The sequence below is a fragment of the Labrus bergylta genome, chromosome 2, assembly GCF_963930695.1.
Source record: "Labrus bergylta chromosome 2, fLabBer1.1, whole genome shotgun sequence".
NCBI classification, from domain to species: Eukaryota; Metazoa; Chordata; class Actinopteri; order Labriformes; family Labridae; genus Labrus; species Labrus bergylta.
The window spans coordinates 17,522,041-17,546,013 of NC_089196.1; the positions used below are offsets into that span (position 1 = coordinate 17,522,041).

General features: G+C 36.9%; 1 protein-coding gene across 7 annotated transcripts in view; it reads left to right on the top strand.

Annotated features, from left to right (window-relative positions):
* Positions 1-15,844, top strand: part of slc4a4a (solute carrier family 4 member 4a) — a 58,213-nt gene extending 42,369 nt beyond the window's left edge. For 4 of the 7 annotated variants that reach the window (XM_065966687.1, XM_065966697.1, XM_065966704.1 and 1 more), the window contains 12 exons: positions 112-386; positions 1,455-1,525; positions 1,979-2,164; positions 2,299-2,412; positions 2,587-2,748; positions 3,593-3,771; positions 5,522-5,594; positions 6,321-6,389; positions 6,482-6,655; positions 7,345-7,506; positions 9,947-10,026; positions 12,606-15,844. In XM_065966687.1, coding sequence (XP_065822759.1) covers positions 112-386; positions 1,455-1,525; positions 1,979-2,164; positions 2,299-2,412; positions 2,587-2,748; positions 3,593-3,771; positions 5,522-5,594; positions 6,321-6,389; positions 6,482-6,655; positions 7,345-7,506; positions 9,947-10,026; positions 12,606-12,714 — 1,654 coding nt within the window. In that variant the 3' untranslated portion in view covers positions 12,715-15,844. Of the gene's footprint in view, positions 1-111; positions 387-1,454; positions 1,526-1,978; positions 2,165-2,298; positions 2,413-2,586; positions 2,749-3,592; positions 3,772-5,521; positions 5,595-6,320; positions 6,390-6,481; positions 6,656-7,344; positions 7,507-9,168; positions 9,263-9,946; positions 10,027-12,605 lie in introns of all 7 variants that reach the window. The other 3 variants (XM_065966691.1, XM_065947658.1, XM_065947660.1) reach the window with 1 other exon arrangement.
* Positions 15,845-23,973: the final 8,129 nt, after the last annotated feature.

Consider the following 23,973-nt stretch of genomic DNA (forward strand, 5'->3'; position numbering starts at 1 on the left):
GATGACGTCTGGGCTGACTTTGCTAAATATCTCAGCTTTCTTCTCTAAGTGAATATGTATTCCCTGTATCAAATCTATTTGAGTAATTTATTTTGTGTTTTTTTCCCCCAGAGAAAACAACTTTGACTACTTGGAGTTCCGGCTGTGGATCGGTCTGTGGTCAGCGTTCTTATGCCTCGTGCTTGTGGCCACTGATGCCAGCTTCCTGGTTCAGTATTTCACACGGTTCACTGAGGAGGGCTTCTCCTGCCTCATCAGCTTCATCTTCATTTATGATGCCTTCAAGAAGATGCTCAAACTAGCTCACCATTATCCTATTAACTCCGAATTTACGATGGAGTATGTCACACAGTACGACTGCCTATGTATGGCCCCCACTGTCCTCGGTGAGAAATGGTTTAACTTTGAAGTCTAGATACTGTTATCCTGGCTTTGAGTCAACAGTGTATTTAGTCCCTGAATATCACATTGCTATTGATTTGTCCATGTTTTAATAACATGTTCTCTCTGAAAACTAACCAAGTAAACCAGATTTATTTGTACAAGTTTCATACATATGGATTACACTTAACAGTCACAGTGGATTAGCATCTTACTCCTCTAATTTAATGTGATCCTCAAACATAGCATTGATCACCAGCACAGTTTAATGACAGAGATCATTAAAAAAAAATCAGAATGCAAAGTATAATTTTTCAACCAGCCTTTCAGGCAAAGACACATACAAATAGCAATGATAATAATTTCATAAATTAATTAATTGATAATAAAGAAGAAGAAAAAAAACAACCCAAAAATATCCAAATAGTAACTAGGACTCTACTACAATCCTTAACAATACGTACTACATCGATCAATAAATAATAAATCAAGTCATTCATAAAGCAACAGGATTATCAAACTGTATTTTCAGTCCATGTCTTCAGGCTTCAATACCACACAAGTGTTTAATTCTCTTTTGTGATAGAGAATAGGAAATGCAGAAGGGGCAGCCTGAATTTTGCTTTGAAAAAAAACCTGTCTAACTGACTCACACATACACACAAATATACTGTCTGTACCACTCTCAGCCAAACCAGCTGTTTGCCTCAATGAATTACATTTCTTGGTTTCTTTATTGAGCTATTGACCCCAATTATTTCTCCTTGATTCTTAGGTTTTTTATTTTTGGGGCATTTAATGCACAGCTACATTCGATAGACGAACAGAAAAAGAAGGAGAAAGAGATCAGATGGTCATAACATTTGCTACACTCATTGATGTGGCTAAGATTAGCTTATACCATAGGCTATATGAGCCCATGACAATGATAACTTATAATTACGGTGGGATTGTAACATGCATGGCAGATATACTGAGAAAGCATTAAGGTATCAGAACATAAAGCTGAGTTTCAGATGACTCAAAATCATTAGAAACCTGTGCTGAAGGGAAGTTTTGCCTTGTCTTTGCAGAGAATAGTTCAACAATCATTGGCGATCCTTTGGAAGGTACTTCAGTCTGGTACTGGAACAACACTGATCTCGTGAGTTGGTCTTGTGTTTATTGCTGTACGGAATGCAAAATATTTCTATATGATATGATAGTTCCTCTATATACTACATGTTGTGTGAACCATGGCTCGATTATACTTAAGTGTGCTGCATATACATTACAGATTTACTTCAATCAGCGTTCAAACTGAAGAACTCTGGTCTGACAACCTTCAAAAGACCTCAGTTACAATCTATAAAGAAGCAAAATGAATCATCCGATAAGCACAATGTTTTCAGTTTGAGGTTACTCTGACAATCTGTGACTCTACTCTGAAGCTATAACAGTCTGCTGCAGTTGTCTCTCAGCTCGTTCCGCCTCTTTGGTGCAGACAGTTGTTACATTCAAATCCTTACACTCAAAAACCCCCTCTTGTATCTGCAGAGCTTTGTGTGACACTCATCTGTCTCGATAGCTGTCTCAGATTCTCATTGTTTCTGTGCAGCCAATGAACGCTACGTGGTCGTCCCTCACAAAGACGGATTGCTTGAAGTACAAAGGGGAGCTGGTGGGCAAGTCCTGTGACTTTGTCCCGGACATCACCCTCATGTCCTTCATCTTGTTCTTTGGCACTTACACCTGCTCCATGTGTCTGAAGAAGTTCAAGAGCAGCCCGTTCTTCCCCACCACTGTAAGTCACTGTTGGCCACACAGAGCTGATCTACTCTGACAGGTTCATCTGTTATCAAAATGAATGTGGTGTTCAAATGTTGGAACAGCCAGTTAACAGAGAGGTGTTTTTTTTTTTTTGTTCACTTCCACCAGGTCAGGAAACTCATCAGTGACTTTGCCATCATTCTGGCCATCCTCATCTTCTGTGGAGTTGATATTCTTGTAGGAGTAGATACTCCAAAACTCATTGTGCCAACTGAATTCAAGGTGAGGCCCTCCCTGCTTCCCTAATAAAATAATAGTTTAATAATACAAAAAATATATATTGAAATTCCTACCTTGTATTTACAGTACTGTAGAACAGTCATTTTACAGTCTATATCAAAGACACTAAAGGCCAGTTATTCATTGTAATAATTTTTCTGTCTTTCTCCTGTGCAGCCAACAAGTCCTCACAGGGGCTGGTTTGTGCCCCCTTTCGGCGGAAACCCCTGGTGGGTGTACATTGCCTCTGCGCTTCCTGCCCTGCTGGTCACCATCCTGGTTTTCATGGACCAACAGATTACTGCTGTGATCGTCAACAGGAAGGAGCACAAGCTGAAGGTAAAAGACCATTTACTAATAAACAATTTATTTTTAAACAGGTAGAAATGTATAACCCTAATATGTAAGGCTTAAACATGCCTAAGTAACTGTTCTTTTTAGATGTATACTGGAGCTAATGTTCTTCTTGTTAGTGAGGTAGTGTAGTGAAGTGTTAATAAATCACTTTGAAATTGCTTTAATCTGTGTACAATCTATATAAGTTATTTTTAGATTTTTACAGACAAAAAAAAACATTTTCATTACATGATAAGAGTAAGACTTCTTCTCTCCCTCTCTTTGTATCTCACCTGATTTACGTGAAGTGAGGATTTTCTCCACTACAAACCACAGCTTGTACTGAACACTGTCTACCTTCACACTGTAGTTAAATATTGTTGTCATTCTTCTCATGGGAGTGAGAGATGTTTCATGGCAGTGAGTGAACACAGCGCAGTTCAAAAAGCAGCTACATCAGATGCTCAGAGAGCTACAGCTGAACTTGAGAGATCATGTTTCTGATATCAGCTCTTTGACAAGAATCAACACATCATTAGTAGCAGAAAGGTGCCAGAAAGCCTAGTCATTATATCACGCACAAGGATATAGCCATTGAAGCGGACAGCCCAGGGTTGACTCCCACCCTCAGCATTTTGCCTCATTCCTCACTCTCTCACCCCAGTTTCTTCTCTATCCACTGTCCTCTACTTAATGGCATAAAAAAGCCAATGAAAAGAGAATGTTGGAGATTCTTGCATTGTATTAGGCATTGCCTGGGTCTGCAACCAAGCTCTTAAAACTGCCACAGCCTGACAGTGCACATATAGTAAACAGTGTTTGACCTTGAGTTTCTTGTCTGTACCAGAAAGGGGCAGGTTACCACTTGGATCTGTTCTGGGTGGCAGTCCTGCTGGTGGTTTGCTCCTTCTTGGGTCTGCCGTGGTACGTGGCTGCCACAGTTATCTCAATCGCTCACATCGACAGTCTGAAGATGGAAACTGAAACCTCGGCTCCGGGAGAACAGCCCAAGTTCCTGGGTGTGAGGTAAGACCTTGACAATGTTTCAGAGAGTGCATATGATTAACTATACAGTATTGTCAACAGAAACATGTTAAAAAAAAAACTTTACTACATCCACACCAGAATAAACATTATCATACATAATCATGCTGATGTCAGCAACAAGTTATAAAGGATTTCCAAAGTGATGTCAGGGGATAATAGAGATCATTAAGGGGGGACCCTGATTTTCATTGACATTAAATAACTACTGAATAACTACCCCCTTTTTCCAAAACAAACAAGCCATTCCATTTTATGCTTATCTAAAATTTACTTTTTCCAATAAGAGGAGTTCATTTGATATATAAATTAGGATAATTACATTTTTGAGATTATTACAGTTATTTACAATGACAAAATGTGAGGGATTTGTGTGAACTAATTCCAGTTAAATGTAATGAACCGCATCTTTTTTGCAGCATCTGGAGTTGACGTGCCAACAAATGTATAGAATGGCACAGCGATGTTCTTCGTACTAACTCTTAACTTAATAGGGTTGGGCTTTCAAATTGGCAACCAATACCACTGGAAAGCAGAATAATATGGCAAAGAAAAACACCAATGGAGTCTTTTTGGTACTTTTCCATACTGTTTGATGAAGTGTGGCATAAAAGTTGAAGGAGGTTTGGTGTAAACTTTTTTTTACAGAAATTAGTCTTTCTGGCTAGAGAAGAAAAATGCACGTCCTAATTTCTGATACAAAAATGATTCAATTCCTCTTCAGCCCACAGGCAGAATTTCCACAAATCCATACACAACTTGCTGACATAGTTTTGAGGTGTCCTGTTAACTAACACAAACATAAACTCTGCAATGAAAACCAACTCTCTGTTACATGTAATGACCTAAACTGTTATAAGATGATTTGGATTGTGAGTTACGCTAAACTTGAAAAACATTTACACAGTAGATAACAATCGGATTGTTGACCCGGATTTGTTTATTTCTGCCTCTGGTGTTTAAAACTGCAGATTTACTTCACAGGGAAGTTGAGGAGTTTACATCATCTCCACTTGATCAAAGAAGTGTAACATTTCTCTCTGGTATTGTCTGAATTTTGCAGAACTACTAGCCACTCAAGCCCTGCCAGAAGGGCGTGGTAAGACACAGCTCATTTGCATTTAAAGCTACAGACACAGAAACAGCCTGTTGTGAGCAGGGCTGAAATAGAGGGGTTTATAGTCATGATAAAATACAGGAGCAGAGTGGATTTTTAACAAGAAACTTTACAGGTATGTTTTGGGAAGCTCTGAGACTTACAGTATTAAAACTTGTTGAAAAGGAATATAATATGAGAACTTTAAGCTTTAACTTTAAAATGGTCTTTGTTGCTGTGTTAATAAACAACAAACAGTATTATGAAATGTTAACATGTGAACATGTTCTAGGTTTTGTCCTGGAGGTGGAGTTGTTTCTGTTTGTCTAACAAGTGTTTTTGGTGATGTCCGTCTTCAGCTCCTGATGGGTCAGCTGTAAGCTGAACAAACAAACTCTTGTCTTGCATGCCAGTGAAACATCTGCACTGACTGTGAAGTGTTGTATCCAAATGTTGGGCTTGTTTTTGCTTTGTTTTAACCGAATGTCCTTTGGGAAAAAATTATATCAATGTTGTCAACAAAATGTTTTAGACTTTTGGGGACTTGGTTATTTTTGGTAACAGAGACTGAAAATGTCCAAACCATACAATTACAGAAAACAGTTTTTTGAACCTCTTATTATTCTTATTTTGCAGGGAACAGAGGCTTACTGGTGTGGTTGTGTTCATCCTGACAGGACTATCTGTGTTTATGTCTCCAATTTTAAAGGTAATTCAGATATTGTCTTTTTATTTGTTTCTGTAGTTTGTTCCTTAGCCTTCTAGTTTAATCTTTACAAGACAATTGAAATATAGGAGGTATTTAAGGGAAACACTGGAACCTTTGAAATAAATCAAAATACATCATTAGGTTTATGCTGTGCAATTTTTTTGACCATCTGTCTAAAAAAGGGGGAAACTAGCTGTTATGTCTTTAACAGTAAGTTCACAAACCTGTTTGGTTGGCTGCTATCCTGCAGGCCATGTGTAAGGACGTCAGAGGTCAGTATAGTGCAACATCTTAGCTTGGAATAACTTCCAGTGAGACAGAGTAAAATGTAAATTATCACAGATTTTTCACGTCTCTGAGAGATTGTGTTGAGTGGGAGGTAAACAAAGAAAATGTCTATTGTGCATATGCCAAACAGACAAACAAGGAACAATTTTATTCATGATCAAGAGGGAACGCATTTTTTTAATACAAAGGTGGTCCTCATGGAATTGAATCATATTATTTACTGACCAAATTTTGCACATGATATTGAGAGGTGGAATTAACATGATAACTGAGCACCAAACTAACTATTAATATTTCTGCTTGAAGCACTTTTAACTTTAACACTGAGCGGGAATGGCTGCGTAGAGCATTTTTAAAGGTTTTCTCTTTTCTTCTATTGCTCTGTGAAAGCTACAGTATCTTACAGAAGCTATGTTTTTCTTTCCATGTGTTACCTAGTTTATCCCCATGCCTGTGCTGTATGGAGTCTTTCTTTATATGGGAGTCGCTTCACTCAATGGAGTGCAGGTAAATACTGCATTTACAATACATTTTGATTGTTAACTTAAACTATTAACATTGATTATTTTTTCTAATTCTGAACGTCTTGGTGTGCGTAGTTTATGGATCGTCTCAAGCTGCTTCTGATGCCAGCCAAGCATCAGCCGGACCTGATTTACCTGCGACACGTCCCCCTCAGGAAGGTCCACCTCTTCACCTTCATCCAGATTCTCTGCTTGGCTCTGCTCTGGATCCTCAAGTCCACTGTGGCTGCTATTGTATTCCCCGTCATGGTAAGAGGCTCTTTAGAGCAACACCACGCCAATTTAAGTTAGTCCTGAAGCTGAGAATTACCAATCAGGCAACCAAAACAACTATTAACTTTATACTCCAAAGGATGAGAGAAGGAAGTTAGGACAGATGACTTAAAGCTCTCAAAGATAAAAGCAACTTACTCCAGCCATCTTGACCTGATCAGATTGAATTATGTCGATACAAAACCACTGTGACATTTTCATGAAGCTTATCATTTGTACCGAGACAATTGTGTATGCCAGTGAAGAAAGTGACGACTGTTTTAGTGTTTTTAAATAACTACTGCTCAGGGTTGATAATCTGGCACATAAAAGTATGTTATGAGATTTCTTTGACCTGTAAATGTTTTTAATTATGCTTTGTTTTAAGTTTGTTAAATTATATCCCTGTACTTTATTCTTTAATTTTCACTTCTAGTCTAAAGACATGTTTATTTCATCAATTTAAAAGGTAACCAGTGACCTAATCTGAATATATAAGTTTATTTAGTGTATTTATTATTGGCGGTACAACTTTCCTTGAACAGAAAGTTCATATTTAATATTCCTTAACGGTTTAAGCAGTGACATGAAAATGTTTTTGCTTAACTAAATGTTCAATGTGAGCCGATTGGTAATCGTGCTCTTTTATCACAATGTCCAACAAATGAATTCACCTCTACTTTTAGATCCTGGCTCTAGTAGCTGTCAGGAAAGCGATGGACTACATGTTCTCCCAGCATGACCTCAGCTTCCTGGATGATGTCATCCCAGAGAAAGACAAGAAGAAGAAGGAGGACGAGAAGAAGAAGAAGAAAAAAAGAGGCAGCATAGACAGCGACGCTGAAGACGTAAGGAGTTTTTTGTTGACATTTTTTACGCCCACATATCTCAGGAAATAATGCAAAAGCTTGTTGCTTCTATAATGCTCCTAGATGACTTTACGTTACAGAACTTCCCCCATTGGTCCAGCTGCTAACATCAGTTTTTCTTCCCTACCTTATATTTTTATCAAAATTCATTTTACTTTCAATTGAAGCTATTAGTCACAGCATCAGCAACATCAATTGATGTCTCCTGGGTGGAAATGATGGACAGGCCACCCATTTAGGTTTTGGTCACTGGGAGTCGACACAATTATTTGACTGATTTTCAGAAGAAGCAACATGATTTATTTATTTTGAACAGGAAGTGCTATCATTTTGTTGCATAAGCATGTTGTCAGATGTTTATGCTTTAAATGTCAGATTGATTATACACAAAATCAATGAGTCAAGTTGTCCCTCTTCAATTCTTGAGTGAATATCAGCTTCTGTGCAAAGTGATGGTGTTATATCTGCTTTTAATTTAGGGTGAAGTGTAGTTATAGCCAGGTCCTCTGATCAGGACAAATCAGGACTTTTTTTAAAATATTTTTTTTTAAATAATTTTTCATATGGATATGTTTCAAAGCCAGTCCAAACGTTTGGACACGTGCTATTACTCACAGCACCAGCAACATGTTAACAATGTAAACCACAAGTTCAAAAGGTTTGCTATGTCTATAAAGGGGACATATTATGAAAAATGTGTTTTGTACACATTTTTGGGTAACCTGAGTGTCGTGTCTATCGACCCATAAAATGGGAAATAAACCCATCCTGTCCTTTGTTTGTGGTCTGCATAAGTCTTACAACACAGAGAAAAATGCTCCGTTTAAAATTTGCACTCGTTGTGACATCACAAGTGGGATTCTGGTAAAAAAAATAAAAAAAACCCTCCCTTCCCTTGATATCTCCACCCATGGACTCTACCCCTAGTCTAGAACAAAACTGTCGCGCAGGTGCGCCATTTTTATTCTCACTACAGAGGAGTGATATCTACCGGGAAAGCTCATTGCATTTAAAGAGACATACACACCAAAACGGAGCGTTCTGAGAGAGCTGGTTTATACAGTGTCACAAACCTCCTCTGGTGCTTGATCCATGTTATATTTTGACCAAAGCACAGCACAGATGTTTCATTTAGACCACAGGTGACTGTTTGAAAAGGTGGAGAAGGGGTATAATATGTCCTCTTTAAACGTTAACAGTTATTATTCAGAAAGTTCCACAGTTTAAACTGATCAAAGTGTTGTAAAATAGTTGCAGATGAGTTTATAAACCAGATTGTGGCTTGGGCTAAAACAAAGACTCAACCTTAGGTTTCAGTTTAAACAAATCCTGATAAAAAATCCTGCCAGTTGAAAGTCCTACATTTATCAATCAACCTGATCCCTGCAGACTATATTGCTCTTAATAAAACATGAAACCATTACCAAAATGAAACAACACGCAAATCAAGAATTACCAAGTGGATATGTTATTAACTGGATGTTTCCTTTAAATGAAGGGACATTTCACTGCTGATGACAACAAAGGTGATCTCATGTTTAGTGATGTGAATGCAGAAGTGTGTTCACTGATGCTAAGTGAGCTACAACCTACAGAGGGTACAGAGGTGCTGTCTTAGGATGTGTGTTTCTCTCTCAACAGTCTGACTATCCTTACAATGAAAATGTTCCCAGCATTAAAATCCCCATGGACATGATGGAGCAGGAGCCCTTTTTAGGTGATAAGGCCTCTGACAGTGAGTAAACCTCCGGCCGCACGAGGAAAAATACTTCATCTAGTCGAACCTGCCTGAGTCCTGCTCTGCTTCGTCATCCAGCCTCTCTGATGAATTCTTCTGTTTCTAACAGCCGTCGCCTGTTTTTCTTTCACTCACTGCATGGTGTTAACTTCTCTATTATGCTTTGCCTCTCTATTTCTTAGGTTTACAAAACCTGCATGAAATTAACTTGCCTTTTCTCCTTTCGCTTTGGATTACGATGTGGTGCGATAAGAAAACATGCTATCTGTACGTCCCTGACAAAATAAGTATTGTTTCCAGTCTCCCCTAGCATGGGACACTCAAACTCAAACAGTAATTTGAAAGACATACATGAATTAATAACTGCTCAGGAAAAAACTTTTTTCTTTGGTTTATAAACTTCTTTGATGTCTTTTAATTTTGTGTTAAATTTAAGTGGTGAGCTGACATGAAATACATGATCTCTAGATGCTCTGAAATGATCGGCAGGTTGTCCATCCATTCATCCAAACCCATGTAGCATCTAATCTCATGGGCTGGTTTCTCCTCCTCTCTGGTCGAAAGTGTTTGTCAGTAACATTTAGCTGCTAGTCTAATTGATTTTAAACTTTAAAGAATCTAACACATTTTAGCGCTTCCTTCATGCACACTCATGGCTGTTTGTGTGTTCTTCTTTCACAGGAGAGAAGTCCCCTTCATTCCTTGAACGACACACATCGTGCTGAGCAGCTGCGCTACTACCAAGCTAACTGCTTGTCCAGGTGAGGTGTGAGTGTGCTTGTGTTAGACTTCAGAACCAAAGACTCTTGGCATTCAACAGGCTAAATTCAATAGTCAAAATGGTACAAGGCTTAAAAATAATTGGAACTGATTTTCTTTTTGAATTCATTTATGACTCTGGCAGCAAAGGTCGCTAAAGGTCAGATGATGAGCTAACAAGGAATAATTTGATGCTAGTCTGAACTTTAAAGGTCATCCTGGCTAATTATCTTATCTAAAGTATAGTCAACCCGTAGTTTTTCCAAGGCTAGCAGATGTGCCCTATCTTTGATTTCTCCTTTCTTTGATCTTGCTTCACTCTTAGGAATTTAAACCTACAGTAGTCACTTTGCAAGAAGAGGAAGAATTAGTAAAAGTAATATTGTGATTTTTCCACATCTTGTTTCTGGTCCTATGATTGTTATCCAATTTTCACTTTATTGTTGTTTTTGGTCTCCATCATCTGACAAAAAAAAGTCTCTTTAGTTGCTTAATTCTCTAACCACTGTCACTTTTGTTGTATGTCTGCTGTTGAGCAGGTATAGTGCACAGTAAGACACCATCAGTGAGCAGTGAGAGTGAACCCAAACAGTAAATGTGTACACTGGAGAGCAAAACAAGCACCCAAAACTTTTTAAAAACAAGCACCTGAAACTTAAAAAAAAAAAAATGGAATTCTCTGTGGGCTCTATTAGCAAACCTGAGCTCAACATAAGAACTGGTCTGCTGGCCCGGATACAAAAGTGAAAGACTCTGGGGCAAGCTGCATGTTCCAGTGGCCTGATTGGGCCAGTTAAGATACCGCCCTTAAAAATAACAAATAGTAACACAACATTTCTGAAGCGCCCACTTGCCTATGTGTCATAGTAAAAAGGAAGCCGCTTCAAACAGCCTCTCTACACTTTGATTTGACTGGGACACAATTGAAGCTTGGGTCTTGTCACATTTACCTCTTATGGTAAATATCTTTAAAACTGCTTTTGCCAAAAGCTGGGCAAAAAAATAATAATTTAAGAAAAGACAAAAACAATCATTAAAATTTGAGGGAGAGTTACAGAGAGTATAAAAACTGCAAAACCAGCCAGGTGATGAGGAGATGGAGGAAGAAGTCAATGAATAAGAAAAGTTTTGAAGTGAATTACTTTTGTATCAGATGGGTTCATTTTCTTCATTTGAAGAGTTAATTATGGAGTGTTATATTCAAATCAAAAGTAATGTACCTGGGCCGTCTGTTTAAATGACGAGACCAGTGATCTCGATGATGAAGTACGGCTACATTAAGATTATTTTCCCGTACATGATCATCATTAGCCTTCATCAGCCAATCTGGCTTGCATGTGCAGTGTTAAAATTCACACATTATTTCCTAGCTTTTTTAATACTGGGGGGATTTTTTTTTTTGCCTTTTTAAATACATTTGTAGGAGACTGGAGGCAAAGTTACAACAAAGCTCCCTGTTCAGATAAGGGTTGTTTAAATGAAATCTTAGATCCCAAGGACACCCCTAAATGTCATTGTCATTGAGGAATGTAATCTTGTTTACATACATTCAGATGAGCGCTACGTAGCACGTTTAACTACCACATAAATTGCTGACTAGATCAAGACAAGCTTGTGTTGCATAACACTTACGCACAGTGCGTGAGTGATTTAAGCTTTAGAGCAAACAATCAGTCTTAAAGAGGGAGAACAAGCTTGTTTTTTTAGGCATATATTTAGAAAGATGATTATGATGCTCAGGAAGAGATTATGTTTCTCAAATCACGCCCGTGACCTCCACCATCGACGGCTAGTATGCACGGGTCAAATTTTGTTTCAGCCTTAGCCTATCTGCTGTACGACTCTCATGGCAGCGCAGACGGAGGCGGATTAGTGTTTGGGTCAATGTGTGAAGAGCGGCACATCTGTGATGCCAAATAACAAACTAAAGGATTTCTTTTTCTAATTGGTTTCCAACTGTGAGATCAGGCGGAAGGGTTGGCGTTTGTTCAAATTACTGCTGACGAACCAAAAGACAGGCAGTCTATCAATGTGAACTATTGGAAAATGCTCTTCAAACTATGCTAAATTCATTGAGCGCTCACTGAATTTAAGACATTCAGACATTTCCCTTAGACAAAAACTGACTTATATTGTCTGTTTTGAGAAAAGAACAACCTTAATCTCATCCTCTTGACGAGAAATCAATCAAACAAGATGGAACATTTTGTTGTGAAATGAAAGAGTAACGGTATGATTTGGTGTTGTTTCCTGGACCTTTCAGTTGTCTCATCACATGTCTATTAGAGTCAGTAACATCTGAAGGGGCATGAAACACAGTGATGACATTACAAAGTAATCCTGTCTCCGCTAAGACTGAAGCCAAATTGCTTTGAGCTTAAATGACCTCACGAGCCGGCAAACAAAATGGTTGAATTTGTGCCTCAAGAGTGCAAAAACAAAAATGTTATTAAGTACACTGTACACGTTCTTCCTTAATATCAAATGTCAAACTATGACATTAAAGTGGAGCTATTTAATGAATTTATGATTACACAACATCCAAGTCTATGTCCAAATAATGCCTCTCTTTTTGTTTCAGCCCTGAGATGAGTCCGCTGAAGTCTGTGCCTCAGATTAGAATAGACATGGACCCAGACGATGATAATTCATTCTACTGGAAGAGCCGAGGATCAGAAACGTCTTTGTAAAGCACCGGACCACAGCTGAGCAGGTGTATCCCACGGCAACTGCAGGGCCACTTGGATGTTTTTCCTTTTTTTTTTTTAAATGTTCTTTTTTAACTCCTTCAATTCAAGTTAAACTGCCTCCCCCGCCCCCCATCCTCTAATAATTAAACTATTTCAAAGATTCCCTTCCTCACAGTCCTCTATTGTATTTTTCTCACAGAGTTAACAGTTTTTAATGTCTCTCAAACACAGTTAATATAACTTCTTACTACTCTTCTATGCATCTCCTCTCACACTTCACTGATCTACAGTAAATGCTGAAGCTCTCTCTGATCACGCACGGACCCCCCCCCCACCCACCCACATCCTCCCTACTCTTTTTTATATCAATATATATAAATATCATCTATCGGAATTTTTATATAAATGGAATTACTCTTATAACATTTTCCTGTAGCAGGAAAAATATGTTTTTTATAGCTCTACCTCTTTGTTTTAGAATAAATGCTTATTATGAAAAAGGCAACATGTTAATTTTTGACGCAGCATGGGGTTTTCATATATTCTCTGTCGTCTATAGTAGAGTTGAAATGATTCAAGAGATTCACTCTATTATAGCTGGTTAAAGGAAGGTGTGCTTAGATCTTTGAATATAATAACAGTGAATTAACGATGCATATTTGTGTGTGCAGAAAAAGGTAAATATTTTTATGATCACTTTTGATGCAGTTTTGTTCGCTTAATTTTCTCTTTCTAATTTTCAGAACTTTTCTTTCATCTTCTTCAAACTTTTGTTATTTCTTTAAATTAAATCACTTTATCTTTTTTTTTTTTTTAAGATTACATCATTTGTGTATGTCCGTAACTTTTTCTTGTGTCTTTCATGTTGTTTTTTTTGTGGGTAGAAGAAAGTAAAGCAATACATAATCATCTGATATTTTCAGCCAAACTTTAACTCTAGGGAATGCATATCATATGTTTGCTTTTTGCTGCACAAACTACTTTACCTAAGTGGCTTATAAGAGATCGATCCAGACTGAAACTCTTATGGTAACGCTATAAAATAAGAAGGGAACCCAACCCCATGTGAACTCCAGGTTGTCAGACAGTTTCAGTCCACAGCAGGGGGCATTTCTTCAGTCTCAGCTTCTGATTCAATGATTCTAAAATAACCTGTTACAATAGGTTTAAACAGAAATCTCAGAGGTTTTTTATTATGAAACTTACATGACTTTTTTTATACTCTGAGTTCTTGGTCACTACTAGCATTTTTCCTCTCCATACAGGCTGAGACGCGAGCCTTGTTTTTAGAGCAACGTAACTGGTTATGGGGGAAAAGTGTGCTAAAATGCACAGATGCTAATACACATGATGATAACAATTACAGATTTGCTTTTTACTTCAAGTTTCCCATTCTGATACTTAAACCTCTGTTGTTGTAATGCAGATATGAGGGAAACACTGTACTTTTGTCTCCACTTCTTCTTTACACTTTGAAAATAGAAAAACAGATGATAAGATGCGTGACAAACTTTTTATCCAGTAGTTAACAAAGTGTCTTAAACTGGCTCCATGTTGTTGGTTACTATACATCATTAATGCTATAGCTAAATGATCCAAAATACTTCATCCTCCACTTTTCATTTTCAATGTGGGTTTTTCAGTGCATCATTATGTTTGTTTTAAGTCTTACTGTCTTGTTAAATTACACCCTGAAGGTTTTAAAAACATGAACTTTGTATTTTTACATAGTTTAATGGATAACAAAAATCCAACCAGGTTTCATGAAAGCATCAACTGATCACGGGATTTTTGAACCAGAAAAATCTGGCCAAAGAACCAGAAATACTGCTTTTACAATAACGTCCTGTATGAAACTCCTCATGAAGTTAAAGAACAAAAGAATTAGCATTCATATTCACAAAGTAACAATAAGTGATGAACCATTTTAAAAGGACATATAAACTACATTCATGTGTAAAACACTTAAATGTTAATTGTAAATGTGGGCCTTGATTTTAAAGATATAGCACACTGAGCTTTATCGTGGGAATGAAGTATAAAAAAAATTATGTGTATTTATAACCAAAATCTGTAAAAATAAGTGAAGCAGCCAGACAACTGGCATGCAGTAAAATAATTAAACATTTCCATCTAATATACGATTCAAATTAAGTATTTTACTGTTTGGGTGCTACAAGTGTCGAGAAAATTGAGAAATATACTCGTAAAATAAATGAAAGGAGGACTTTCATATTTGGGAGATCCTCTTTTCTGGGAATACTTTCGATATCGGATACTTATATGGGCAATACATTTTGTGTACCATCTTTTTCTTTTCCATCTTTTTCATTAACTCTCAGTGTACATGTGACATGTGAGTGTGTTTCTTTCTAGACTTGTAAAAATCAGCCTAAAAATAACATCCACTGTTGTCTTTAGGACGCAAAGGCAAATGTTGTAAAAAACTCTGTTTATCATTCAAAAAGGCCTCTCAGATGTGACGGCTTGACACCTATTGGCCAGTATTTCCTACATATGAGCCAGAGTTGATGTTCATCACTTCATTTACCCCCCATTTGATCTGTAAAGGCACACTGAAGCACTTTCTTGCTTGTTTTTTTGTTTTAGTGTAAATGTGTCGTCGCAGATTTCATTTGAAGCTGGAATCCTGTCTGTCTTCATCACCACTATAGAAATCAAATGTTTGATCAATGAGCCACCTTCCTCCTCCTCTGAAAATCATGTAAATAAAGGGTAAAGGAACGTCAGCTCAAACCGAAATGCTCTTTTTGTATCATCACGTTCATTGTGTTATTGTTTTGTTCAGTTCGTTTCAGATTATCAATGAAAGAACTGATTTATACTCCATATCAGTCGAAAAGCAGAGAGTGGAGAAAAGTGTGACTTAAGGTCCCAGAGATTTCATGTGGGAAATTGTTCAGTTTAAGTTGTGTCACTCTGTAAACGTGAAAAAAAAAAAAAAGAATCTACAATATTAATGAAAACACTTGTTAATTTTAGAGAACAGAATACTGATTTCAATATTATTTTTCTTTTTGTGACTCTTAGAACAGGTGAAATGGTTTATTTTAGAATTTATATTTTTCAAATGAAATGTATATTGAAAATAAACACAATGATCAAGCAACGACGTATGTGTGTTTTTATTTGGAGTAAGAAAACATTTATAAAATGTGTATTTAAAATCTTTGCTCGGTATCGACGATTGTGAGATTTTAATCACATTTTAAATCTGTTTATTTGACAAAAGAAGCTGTTTATTCTCATGTTTATCTTTAGAAAATTCTAACATGGGCTCTACACTATTTAGTGAACATTTAGGGACTGAGAGCTGAAACCATAATGTAATTAAGACTAGCATCTCATAGTGCTTCATCATGACAATACCACTTACACATAATGTCAGCAAATAGGAAACTATAAGAGCTGGGAATAAAGATAAACAGTTACAAGCAAAAACTTTCAAATGATGGTGTTTTATGACAAATTATTTAAGCCCATCACATAATCATTGATGTCAGGTTATGAAACAGATTCAATCAGTTTGGTGAGAAAGAGAATGGAGTTGTAACGTGAGCAAAAGCAGTTCAACAGATTTTTCATTAAGAGATCATAATAACATGTAATTTGATCTTTAATTTCTTCTTTAATACTCTATCAATTTTTTCATCTTCGTGTTTGTGACCTGAGCATCTAAATATGAAGATTTGTTTTTTTTTTTATTTCTCCATTTACTGTCAGCTGAAAGTTTTCTTTTTAAACTGCTGGATTTACAAAATACTAAAAAAACACTAAAATGAACTAAAATAGTGAACATTTTCGTAGAATTTCAATAAATTCTACTAAGAACTTCAAAAAGAAACAACAATTAATATGAATAACTTATTTAGACAAAGGGGAGAACCGGGGGGAAAACATGACTGTTAAAGAAAAATGAATTTTTATTTTAGTTGGTTGATTTTGAAAAAACAAATCTGCCTTCCTATCTGTAGGAGTAGATTAAATAATTTAGAGAATGTATGTAAATTACTTAAATTACTTACAAATTATTGATTTTAACTAGAACATATTATAAATACATGAAGTTTACGCCTAAAGCACAAATCTTATTCTACAAATTTAAATGTTTTCTTTTTTTGCTTATGCTACCTCACTAACTGAACTGAGCTGCTCTGGAAATATAACTGAGGTAGCAGCTCCCTCTAGTGTCTGTTGAGCTGCATTACAACCTGCACACCTTCAGGCTCTCTATACCTTTAAATAAACCTTTCGTGTACATGTTTGTGTTATGTCCCTCTTTTCAATGCAAATGTTTTTCTTTTTTAACTATTGGATTCACATGATTCGTTTCCCTCTATTTTGAGGTGTCTGCATCATGTTGGGTGTATTATTGCAATTTCTGTTATTATTTTCTATTGAGAGTTTATACAATGTCACTGTAACTATGTTCTAAAATAAGTACAATCTAGTCAAACTGGAGTAAATATCCCAAATCCCACTGATGTAAGAAGTAAAACTGATCAGACAAACAAAACAGATAAATTAAATAAGTGGTAGATTTGTTCATGTTATTTCACCCCAGCTCCGATCAGACACACCACAGTTAATTAGCAAATAAACACAGATCAGAAAATTTCTAAATTGCTTCAAAAGCTAGATTTCATGCCAAAATAATTACCTGAATACAAAATCACATCCCACACTGTTTACTTCCACTAGAGGACTTACAAGTGCTGCACACAGAGACATGGTGTGTGTGTGCGAAGAGTGAGCATATGTGTGTCTTTTGCCTGACTACACAAAGCTGTTGACTTGGGGATGGGGTTAGTTTAGGTTTAGGTTGAGGTTACAATAACGACTGGACGGCTGAAAATAAAATAGAAGAACACAACACAATGCAACAGAAAGTATCCCCTCTGATAGGATACACTCTTCATATGAGCGTGTAATAAAGCTGTTGTGTGAGGAAACAGAGTGTGAATAATCACTGAGCTGCAGCAGTGATCTGTAAAACAGACTGTTTATTTTCTGACGTCATGTGACATCATAGCTGTGGGAGCAGCGAGAGCACAGACCTATAAGAGAGCAAACTGTCACGTGGTGCTTTTGTTTTCCTCTCAGTACTGCTTAAAGGTTGCTTCTGTGAGTTCTAACTTATATGTTCAGCACTGTAATGAAGCTGTCATCTAGTTTGACTACGGTACTTTGTGTTTCAAGCTCTGGGCTTGAAGTTCCCTTTCTTACACAATGATGAGGAAAAAGTCATGAAAGAGAAAGTCACAGGGGCCTCAAAGTCGGCAGCTTCAGCACAGCAGAGACTGACATTCTGTCTGCAGGCATCCAATACTACAGCTCCGCCGTGAATTCTGCTTTGTTAATGCAGTATGTTCTTTTAGTCCCTCCAGGATTTCACAGGCTGTCCACTTGTTCGAACCTGAATGCCCAAATGTCAAAGTATTGTTTTTTTGCGATTGCAATAAGAAATGATTTTATTTTTTTAATGATATTTCTGGAGTTCAAGGATAGGAGATTCAAGGAGATTTTCTTTCAAAGTTTACTGATAAAGAGACCCTGAGACAAAAGAAGTTCAACAAAAACTGCTTCTCTTCAAGAGTAAGAATTACGCTGGGGAGGTAATTCTCAAAGCAGAAAATCTTTTAAAGCTCGGAAATCAAAATGGCAAGAACAAAACAATAAAAGTTTCAAGTGTAGAGAACATTGATAAAAGTCAGTAAGTAAGTCAATCAATTCAAAGCTGAAAGAAGAATGTGTTATTTATTACATTTCTGCTGTTGTATTTGTTCATTCAGGTTGTGCCTGGTAAAAAATAATCGATGAAAAACATCTGTGAAAGAGCCTCCGGTTTGTAGTTTATATTTTAACATCCACATTTAGTGGATTGTCAGGAACAACAGACTTAACACAAGGTATCATGGGATGTCTATGTGGACAGATAAGTGTTTTCAACACACAAATATGAATATGTTAGTGATTAATAATGACTACAAAACATTAAGTAAGAGAAGTATTACTATGAATTCACAGCCATTCTGAAACACTTCAGAATGAAAGTCCATAACAAACAATCGTACACAATGCTTACACAACATTGTTGATACAAATAACAAGTAGACCAATACATTTCTCCTGATATAATTTAGAGAAACAAATATTCTTAGGGGAAATGTATCTGATATTTTAGCAGAGTAAACGTAGATGTAGACAGGATACAGTCGGGTACAGTACAGATATTCCCAGAAAATACTTGAGTACTGTAATGAAGTACGCACTCTGTGTTCATTTTTAAAGATTCTTTTTTTGGGGGCTTTTTGTGCCTTTAATGGAGAGATAGGACAGGGGATAGTGTTGGAAATCGGGGAGAGAGAGAGGGGAATGACATGCGGGAAAGGAGCCACAGGCGGGATTTGAACCTGGGCTGCCCGCTTGGAAGACTATAGCCTCCATACATGGGCCACCAGCGCCCCAACTCAGTGTTACATTTTTAAAAAAGTCTTTCCTCTTCTTCAGCAAAGCATATGATTGGTGTGACGTCACTAGTAACGGTAACAGTCAAGGGTTATTAGGCTGTATCAAAACATTTCTGGTGCTGAGCTGTGATGTTAGCTTTGTTGAATAAGTTCATTGTGTATGTTGGGAAATGGAGCGTTACAGAAATGAGCAAACAATGAGGAAGCAATTTAAAAACTTTCAAGCTTTTCGAAATAAAAGGCAACTTTGCAGAAGACAATAGCCAGCTAGTTCATGATGAAGTCCCAGAGTAATCTAAGATCGCAGATATCTCCATCAGCATCAAGCCCAGAAGACTCCGATATTTACCCCACACGCAAAACATCCTCAGTATGTGCTACCTCGGCTTCTCCAGGTGACTTTTGCTTTATTTCAGTCGATGAGCTAAAAAGGGCAACTTTTAATTCATGTTCCTATGCAATAGTTTTAAAAAATATATTTAACCATTAGAGACTCTTGAGGTACATTGGTCCCAACATTCAGGCTGACAGTTTTTTTAAGGCCAGTTGTCTGGCTACTTGTGGTCAATCTGAGTTTTGGTGTTGTATAAAGGTAACTTCAGTAAGCTGGCTTTCTCTCTGTCTTCGTGATTGTGTAGAAAAGGTGGGGAACTGGAAGATAAATTTGTCCTTTATGCACTGGCATGGTTCTTAAGCATACTAAGAAATGTAATGCTGGCATGATTACTGCTGACAAATGGCTTCAATAACAATAGAGAAATAATCATTTATTATGCCGAATCAATATACATTTCAGTCTGTTTCATAATCAGCTAATTATTCCTCACAGTATCTTTAGATAAATCAACGTTTTATTGTTCACATTGGCCCAAACCACACAATGGTTCATGTGACGAGACATAACAAAGTCAATCACTCAATCAGTCAGTCAACCAGTCCATCGGCCAATCCATCAACCAACAAACCAATCAATCAAAAAATCAAGAGAGAGAGAGAGAGAGAGAGAGAGAGAGAGAGACCCATCCGCTTGGAGCCTGGGGCGCGCGCACCAGCTTCCCTCTTAACTTCAAGATAAAGAAGTCAGAGACAGTGTGAGTGAGGCATAATCTCTCATGATACATTTTCAACACCAGAAAGTGAAAAGTTGAAATGCCAAAAGGAAAGAAAGGCATGCTGGTATAAGTTAATTTAATGGATGTAACAGCAGAATTCACACAAAGGGCCACATGCAGAAATTTGTTCTGACTTTCTGCTCAAAAAGGAAACAACAAAGTTTTCTTTTTTTCTTTGAACAGCAAACAGAGGTAAACTGGAGGAATCCACATTACAGGGGAGGAGATTGAAAAGTGGTCCCATCATGCTCACTCTGCTTTTTCAAACAGGTAAGTTATCAACAAGACCTGAAACACACAGATACAACCTGAACAGGCTGAGAGCAGTGTACTGTGTAGGTTTCACATAGCCATGCACAGACAACTGGTTCATACTGGTCTCCACCTGGAAGGAGTTGATGTGAATATGATGTCATTTCTTTAAAAGCAGATTTAGGTAAATAAATATCTTGATCGAGACAATACCTTCAGGGTTAGGAAATAAAACCAAAAAGAATCATTCAATTTATCTTGATTAATTTAATTACAGAATAGAAGCTGGTATATTTTTTGATTAAAAGATTAACTACGATAAGAAAGTTATGAATAAATTAAAATTCTACAAGCTTCTTGATAAAACACTTAATAAATGTTCGAACGAAAAATGGTTGTAGATTGATTTATGGATTCATCTTTTGAAACTAATTGTTTTAATATCTTTAGGAACACATCTTATGATGCCAAGATCACAGGATATTTAAATTACAACTTTGAATAACAAATGTGTTTTAGTAAGACTCATTAAACATCAACCAAATGTCTAAGACAGATGATGGAGACTGTGGGGAGATTATTTCTTTATTTTTAGTTAAGCCTAAACCCTAATGATTTGATATGTGAGTAGAATTGAAAACAATGTTCCTGCATGATTTACCACGTACATTAGATGTGATGTATCTTGGCAACCTCACAGGGAAGATGTTCAATATGAAGCTAGACATAAGATCAAATTTTTTATATGGAAAGAGTCACATAGCTAGTAATAATTCAACATCAGATTTTCATGAGGAATTTGATAAATGTGCTACTTATATGATCTTTCATTTAGACACCACTGAGGGTTGAGTTGTATTATTATACATTATATGACAAAGAACGTAGTTTAATATCCCTCATAGTCTAGAGCACTGGCAATCCAGATGTGGTAATCCTTAAAAGTCTGCGTCTGGATCAGGTTGATCCCATACCCACTTTTATTTATTTTTTAACCTGATCCTTGATCACAAAATGTAAGCCTACAACTCCGAATCATCCTTTTTATCTATTTAAACCCTTTTAACAGCCGTGCATCGTTCTTTTTGTTTTGGAAAGAAAGAAAAGAGAAAGATTTTTCAGCCATACCCTGAAAACCTTCTGAATGTTTTCCACTGAAGGGTCATATCGAGACCCTTCAGCAGACTGCATGTTGCTCCTGGTTTGCTTTGTGTTTACAATGACTCAGCTTACAACAACTCAAATGCAGAGATAAGAGGAACAAAGTGGAGTCAACTTGAGGACTTTACGTTTCCAAACGAGTGCTCTTTTAATATGCAGAGAGTGTTGAGATGCTCACACAAACTCACAAAGTCGACTATATGTGGTCCATAAGAACAAGCTTAGTTAGTCTAACTTTACCAGCAGCTACAAATATAGTGTAGTAGAAGTGTTTTCCGGATGGTTCACTTATAATGATTCATGCTGTCTTGAAAGCAGCTCTGTTTCTGTTTTTTTTATCTTCCTCAGCATCCTCGGCACTCTGCCTGTGTCTCAGAAACAACCTGCACCACACAATCTGCAGCTCCATTTATTAAAAAAAGCACCATCCACCATCCAACCGAGAAGAATTCTCTTATTCAGTATAAAAGGACAAAGAGCACAAGGTTTTTTAATGAACCCTGATTACTTTATGAACATAATGACTTTCCCTTTTTGTCCTTACTAGTAAGACCTTACTTACCTTATCTTTGTACTCATTATGTGAAAATTAGTTTTGCAGATTTACTTACGTCACAGATATTTGACTATAGATATTACTTGATTTGTAATTTTGTGTTCTTTAAGAGCCTCTAATTTTTCCTCTTTGTTGTTTGTTTATCTGAGGAGCTGCTTTCCATTACTCATGATTCTGCGAATCTCTTTTGCATGAAAAAGTGATGGTGCCACATTGGAAACAAAAAAGATGTGAAATGTAATGGATTATAATTTAGCTGCATTGCATTTTGTTGTCCTAAATGACCAATTAGAGCATCTCATATCATGCGCCTCATCTTCAGGAAGACATTATCTAGCAGTGACCAAGGCAGTGTCTTAAGATCATTTTCTTTATTTCAAAGTAAATCAAAGGGTAGTAATTGTGACATGTGAGAAGGATGACCCACAAATGCACAACACAATAACAAAAGAGCCAGTAGAGCAAAAAGGTAGGACCAGGATAGGACCAAAAACTGCTCCTCCACCTTCAGATATGTCTATGTGTCCTGTATGGTCCTCTTCTTGAGGACTATCAAATAATCGATTCCATGAACAGGGGGACGGTCATATGGAACTCATGAAGTGCCTCACTAACCAAAAGATGATTACATTTAATTGGGAAAAGCAGCACATTGTCATTTGTGAAGCTGGATGCAGAAATCGACATTTTGAAAAAGAAAAAAAATACTGGAATAGTTGCAAATGTATTTTTGATTGATTGTCTTAGAGGTTAATCGACTAATTGTCTGGCTCTCCTTTTTCAATTAAAAAGCAACAACCAAATTGTATTTTCAGGAGTTCAGTAAAGATTGGGCAAAGAAAGGAATTGTTCAACCTGAGAAAATTAAGGTTTGGGGTTAGAAAGAAAACCTGCAGTAAAAAAAGTAAAGGATTGTGGTCAAGATAAAAAAAAACAAAAAACAAAGCAGAATGAGAATAAAGTAACTAAGAATAAAATGTTGACATTGATTTTCAACGCAACAGTGAGACACTTTGTGCACCCTAACACTGATTGAAATCTCCTCTATAAGACGTTTTTCTTTGGAGATACAACACAGTGATAACTCACTGTGTTGATTTTCTGGTAAGGATTGTCTTCATGGCTGCTGCTGGTGCTGCTGCTGCTGCTGCAGCAGCTGCTCTCTGTGGTGCTGTTGTCCCCTTGCTTTGCTCTGATAATGACCTGAGTTACATTGCCTCCTTGCTCTAAAGCACTATACAAATGAAACAAATACACAAGGGTTCCAAATGAGCTACAAGCTACACAGAATGGAAAAACAAACACCAAACAGAAACAAATGAGCTCACACTCGCATTAAGATTCCTTAAACGCAGCCCTAAAAACAGAAACAGAAACAAATACAGGCTGAAAGTGAGTACATTAGTAATCGTTATCATGGGAACCAGGACACAGACAGTCTTATAAGCCAGACTGAAAGCAAATAAGTAAGATAAGGCTTCATAACTGCAGAGAAAAGATGAAGAATGAACAGTGTCACCACTGATGACCAATGATGAGCAAATATTAAAATCAAATGTAAAAGAAAAAGGAGTTTTCATCTTACTGAAATGACTAAGAATCATCCCCAAAGCCTGTACGCACATTTTTGTATAAGAATTTGGCAGAGTTATGTCAGACTGAGTCAGAAGAATTGTTTTGGCTTATT